Raw genomic sequence first — 6,251 nt, forward strand, 5'->3', positions numbered from 1 at the left:
CATTCGAACTTTTGAAATTAGACTCCAAGTATAGATCTGCGATTTTCCGGACCATTTAAGTTCTGAGATTAACTGTGAAGGCTGTCCCGTTTTCTGTGATCCCATCCCATCATCGTCCCTCCCTCTCACGTATGCTGGAAGCGTTTTATGTACAACGTTTTCAGCAATGGCTTCGAAGATTACATTGTCCTGCAGGACTTTCGCGATAACCCCTTTTATAAAACTTCTCTCATTACTACTTTCATGGTTTGGCACATGGAGTTTTCTTTCCCTTCTAATAGCTATTTATGTATTGCATCAGGAGGGAGGGGAGCCATTTTTTTTTTCTCGCTTTAATTCCAATCAATAGTAGTAGCAGTAGTAGTAGTAGGCTAGTAGTAGTAGTAGTAGAAGTAGTAGTAATAGTAGTAGTAGTAGTAGTAGTAGTAGTAGTGTTGTTTTTGTTGTTGCTGTATAGTCATGTTGCTGTCCACGTCATGTGTCAGGGAGTTGCCGTAGATATATCAAGGTTAGGTTCATAGTTTCGAGTTTAGCATAAAAATCAAGGGTTAACTATAGTAACTCAGCAGCAAAGCGACTTCAAGTGTCTGAAGCAACGTCATATATCAGTTAGCAGACACACATATCGTGGTTAGCTTAGAAATTTCGAGTTTAACATGAAAACAACAGTTACACTAATCACCCTGTACTCATGCAGAGGTAGGAAAAAGGCGGTATATATAGTAGCAAAGCGATGCCAAGGATAAAAAAAAAGCTTTTCCAATAAGTGAGTTAGCGCAGAGATATTGAAGTTAGGTTGCGGTATAGAGTTAATGGGGGACTCTTCTCCCAGCACCCAGGGAGAGGCCAGAAAAAGGCGGTACTCGTTAGCATAATGATATCGAGGGTGTACAAATTTCTTCATCTGTGAGTGTGCTACGTTAGATATACCGAGGTTGGCGTGGAGTTTTAGGGGGAACTCCTCACCTAGCATCAAGGAGGTGGTCAGGAAAAGACGGTACTCGTTAGCATAATGATATCGTGGGTCTAAAAGGCACGCCATCATCCCTCGGCGGGTACGAGTGTCGATGGCGCCGGACTTGAGGGTAATCTGAGCGGCCAAATGCAAATGTGTGTGCGGCTCGTGTTGCATGTAGGTGAGAGGCGATGCAACCCTTCTCCTCCTTCTCCTTCCCTCCATCTCCCTCTCGCCTTCCCTATCCCTGAGGTTTTTATTTTCATCCTCTTCCTCTGTCTCTTCTTCCACATCATCCCTTCCTTTTCTACACGCCCTCTGTCCCTTTCATCTCACCTCCTCCTCCTCCTCCTCATCTCCATTACTTCTCCTCATCTTCTCTTCGTTATCTCTCCTCCTTTTCTTACTTCTGCTCCTCCACCACATCAAGCCTTGCCATATGTAGCTAAATCCCTAATCATCCTTCTTTTCTTTTTTACTCGTTTTTTTTCTTCACCGTACTCTCGCACATTCCTTCCGCTGCCATCCGGCCCCGTTCACACCGTGCCGACTCTGGACCACGACAACCCAGCGACTTTTAGGGTGGTATTACAAGACTCTTTCGCTTCTCACAATATCTATTTCTAAGGGTCAAAGAGGGGGTCAATCGGGTTCTAATGAGTGTTTCTACAGGTTCATGGTACAGAGGAAGGGTCACACTATCACCAGGGTCATAGAACTAGTCATGGAAATGCCCAAAACTCCTACGAAAGCCTTGTCAAATAAGTGTTCTTGGCCGGTGAAATCTCTTAAAATACGACTCTTACGGCCGTATTACTAAACATTTCGTCGCCTAAGTTCACAAAGTTGCCAAGGCTTTCGTAGGAGTTGTGGGCATATCCAGTAGTAGTTTTATGATCCTGGTGGTAGTTTGACCCTTCTTCTGTACCATGAACCTAAAGAAACATGCATTAGAGCCCAATTGACCCCCTCTTTGACCTTTAGAAATAGCTGATGTGAGCAGCGAAAGCCCCCTTCACACTGCCGACTCAGCTTCTGGCCATCGTTTTTTGACCTCTTTCCAACCATGTACGACCCTTTCACATCAACATTTCACACCCAAGACCTCGTGTATACGCTCTGAGTCGCTGGGTTGTCGTGGCCCAGAGTGTGAACAGGGCCTCACTCAGTTTCTCCCTTCTTTCTCCAGTTACTGTTACGCATTTTCCCGTTTCTGTTTGATGGGTGGTCACGTTCATGTTTTGGGTATCCTTTATTGTGTGTGTGTTCCCTTTAATCTCCCTCTTCCCAATTCCATCCCGTCCTTTCATCGCCCTCTCCCTTTCATCGGCCCGCACATTGCGTCCTTTCCCGTGTTTCTGATACATTTTTTTGTATTCCCTTTCATCATCCTCCACTCCCACCCGTTCCTTATCCTTACCTTTCTTTATCCCGCTTTGCCTCATCTATATTCTCTATATAAATGAACTTTGGCTCAATCAGCATACCTAGATATATGTATCTCAGTTCTCTCTCTGTTGTACTTCCTCGTCTATGCTAGACTAAGAAGAAAACGGCTGATTTTGCCCAGTCACACCCACCATCCTGCTTGCTGACAAAAAAGAGCGTCCTGAAGCGCTCCTCCTTTTTAGCCTTAGATCAGCGATTCAAGACGAGAAGGGAGAAACCGAACCCTACATTACGAGGATCTGATTTCGCATGTCCTTGAGCACCAATGAAAAAAAAAAAAAATGAAAAAAAACGAAATCGTGAATCTGAAAAAAAAAGAAAAAAGAGAAACGGATAGAATATTCCATACTGGGAAATTGGACGCCGAGGAAGGGTCTGAAGAGGAGGGCGGGGAGAGGGAAGGCGTATGTTAAAAGGGAAGAGAGGAGAAGAGGCGGGTTGCGAGTAGAGGGAAGATCTATATAAAGAGGGGGGGAGGCTAGAGGGAAGGCGTAACATTAGAACCCATCTCGTCCTGGGGAGGCGGTGGCCGAGTGGTCAGCGTGCAGGCGTGTTGAGCCCGTGGACCTAGATTTGAGCCCCACCGAAACAAGCTGATTTTTCAAACCATCGCCGAGTAGCGGAAGATTACCCACACTTTGGTGCGAGGGTCACCAGCAGCATCTCGTGACCACAGAGTTGTCAGAAGAGAAATGGAATGGTGGAATGACTGAACTCAATGCGACGGAAACAGGAATAAGAAAGAACGAGAGGAAAGGAATAGGAGGAATATGGATGAGACAAAATGTTATGTCGGGCGAAAGGTAGGAGGAATAGTACATACTGAAGGCGATGAAGAAGAGAGGAGAGGGGTAGGGGGGTCAAGTGATGACATAGTGGTGGTCGCTGAGTGGAGGGGACTAGCCATGGAAGGGATCGCAGAGTGGAGGGGACAGGCCATGGGAGGGGAACATCAGCGGCCGTCAGGGGGCAGCGTAATGATCCATGAACGACCGTAATGATCCAAGGGGGGTGATCGTGGCCGCGGGAGGCTTTGTGGCTCGCTGGCTGACTGGTGATGGGACAAGTTGGCGGGCTGGCTGGCTGGCGGGCTGGCTGGGATTTGTGCATTATGGTTAGCATGCAGACTGACTGGTTGCTTCCCTGACTGTCTGATTGAAATTTGTAGAAGTTTGCTGCCTGACTGGTGGTTAATATATTTAAGTTGGTTAGCTGGCGAGGTAATTGAAAGTGTAGAAGTTGGCTGTCTGGCTAATTGATATTTAAACAAGTTGGTTGAGGGCCGCTTTCACAGTCATTTTGTTTGTTTTGATCGTTACCAATGGCGGGGATTGACGGTATAATTTTCCACGTGAAACTGGCCTATGGGGTAGTGGCGGCTGCAGAGGAAGCAAGAGGCATTGAGAGTGTGTGGCAAGGTGCGGGGCTAGGCTAACCCCGCAGCCGCCACTACCCCATCGGCTAGTTTTAAGTGAAAATACTATAGCGTCGATCCCCGCCATTGGTAACGATCAAAACAAACAAAACGACTGTGAAATCGGCCATGAGAAGCTGACTGGTCCCGTTTCCACTTGCACAGATAATTGGATCATGAAGTTATTAAAAGGAAAGCGGTGTCAAAATGTTTCGTGATGTTTTCTTTTCAATCTGGTAACATTTCTCACCCGCTCGCTTCACACCTGGATCTTCCTCGCTCGCAGGCAACGCACGCATTCGACCTCTCCTTCCTTCAGCCTGTGTTCAAAGTGTGTTGCCCTTTGCCTTTATCTGGCCAGCTGGAGTACGGCACCCTTGAGGCCGAGGTGTGTATGTTTTTTTTTTTTTTGTGTGTGTGCGTGTGTCTGTGTGTGTGTGTGTGCTCGTTTTTCCTGCTGAGCGATGAGTCCTTTTTTCTCCAGTCACCCCCACCACCTCAGCCACCACAGCCATCACAACCACTACCACCTCAACCACTGTTACTTGTCACTAGGTACTTACTGTCCCTCATGAAGCTCACAGACGACGCCGTTCACTACAATCCACGTCGCCAGCAGGAGCAGAACCTTTAGTCTCCCCGCCATCCTCCTCTAGACGTCGCTTCTCACTTCTTGGTCTCCTTGCCTTTTCTCTTCCAGTTCAGTTTATGCTGCACGCCCTCTCCTTCCTATCTTTCTCTTCTGCCGCTCCTTGATGTCTCCAAATGTGTTCGTTCCATTTGCTTCAGTTTTATTTATTCGGGATACAGTGGGAACGTGACAATTTTTTCTCCCACCTGGTCTTAGAATTACTTTTCCAATATTTGTGACGCAGCTGTTCACGGATGAATTGGTTTCTTTCAGTTTGTTTATTAAATCATTTCACACGACACTTTAATAGTCTTTTCGCTCCCTCGTATTTGGAAGTGCCGCCGTTCCGCACTATCTGTCAGTCACGGCACTTAAATGTTTATCACAATGGTGTCCAGGCCTTTCTTTCTGGCTGGCGATGCATGACAGAAGTGAAATCGAAGTTGGAAGGGAATACCGAGTAGAGTGAATGATGTTTTAAAAGTGATCTGTTTAGTTTCAGAATGAGAACAAATTGATACTATACACTCAGAGTTTGATAAAAGGGGGCTAAGAGATGCAAGAGGCACATCAACAGCCGCCAGACACCAGCTGAGGCATGTTGGCTAGGAGGACAGAAAACACGTGGCTAGAGTGACCGGGGCCAAAGCGACACATCCTTCCTCTCCGACGACCAGGGTCTGACTGAAAGCCAAGCTCGACGCTCGGCAGTGCACTCGGCAGCCTCGGGTGCTCGGGTGCGGCGAGTCCGAGACCTTCGTTGTTGCGTCACTGGCACCCGCCTGCTTTATACCTCCAGTCTCTCTCTCTCTCTCTCTCTCTCTCTCTCTCTCTCTCTCTCTCTCTCTCTCACACACACACACACACACACACACACACACACAAACATATAAAACACAGGCAGTTTCCACTTCGTAAAACTATAGGAAACTGTAGTGTTGCTGCTACAAAAAAACTCAAATACTGAAGTTGAAAATCTGAGCGAGAAGGTAAATGTGTTGATGTCTGTGAGAGTGTAGAGAGAGAAGGAGGAAGACGAGGTGGAGGAGATGGGAGGTTTCGTTTACAGTATCAGCCCCAGAATTAATGCCACGAGCGCCCACGCCATCCCTGGCGGCGGCGGCGGCGAGCCACACATCACCTCTGGTCTCACCTGCCCCAGGGTCGTCGCCGCCGTGCGGCCGCTACACCCGCCGCCGCCACTTACCTGGGCAGCCAGGACGGTGGGAGGCAGAGACAACTTTGTTTTTTCTATGGCGGTAACCAGACACCCTCCCCCTCGCCACAGCTGGAAAAGCTTTCGCATTGTCTTCTGACAGTTTAGTCGGCTGACTTGTTCTCGGTCTCGTAATCAATTCCGTACAGTGTGCCAACCCAAGGCGGTGCCCGGCAGCACATGGGCGGCGAATGGCCCTCTGATGAAAATACGGCACGTCCGGCGAGGCCGCCTCGGGGCGTTATGAGGCTGCGCTTCATCAAAGGTGCTTGGCCGGCGTGGCAGCGGGTTCACGGTGGAGGTGGCGAGGGGCAGCCGACGAGAGGCTAACGGCAGGGAGAAGACCTGAGACTATAGTCTGTTCACTTAAATCTGACCCAAGCTGACAACATAAACCTAAACGTGTTCGTAAGCACTATGCAGATTAGCAGAAAGTGCTGCATGAGATAAACACAAACAAAGGTTAAAGAAAACTTGGAAGCCATAGCAGTACCCAATCAGCACTCAGCTTGCGAACACGCTTAGGTTTATGTTGTCAGCTTGGGTCGGACTTAAGTGAACAGACTAGAGTAAAAGTTGAACTATT

General features: G+C 48.0%; 1 protein-coding gene across 2 annotated transcripts in view; it reads right to left on the reverse strand.

Annotated features, from left to right (window-relative positions):
* Positions 1–5,177, reverse strand: part of LOC126996378 (multiple epidermal growth factor-like domains protein 6) — a 148,968-nt gene extending 143,791 nt beyond the window's left edge. For both annotated transcript variants that reach the window (XM_050856746.1, XM_050856747.1), the window contains exon 1: positions 4,382–5,177. In XM_050856746.1, the coding sequence (XP_050712703.1) occupies positions 4,382–4,464 (83 nt within the window). In that variant the 5' untranslated portion in view covers positions 4,465–5,177. The remainder of the gene's footprint in view (positions 1–4,381) is intronic.
* Between the last annotated feature and the right edge of the window lie 1,074 nt (positions 5,178–6,251).

The sequence above is a fragment of the Eriocheir sinensis genome, chromosome 10 (assembly GCF_024679095.1).
Source record: "Eriocheir sinensis breed Jianghai 21 chromosome 10, ASM2467909v1, whole genome shotgun sequence".
Classification (NCBI taxonomy): domain Eukaryota; kingdom Metazoa; phylum Arthropoda; class Malacostraca; order Decapoda; family Varunidae; genus Eriocheir; species Eriocheir sinensis.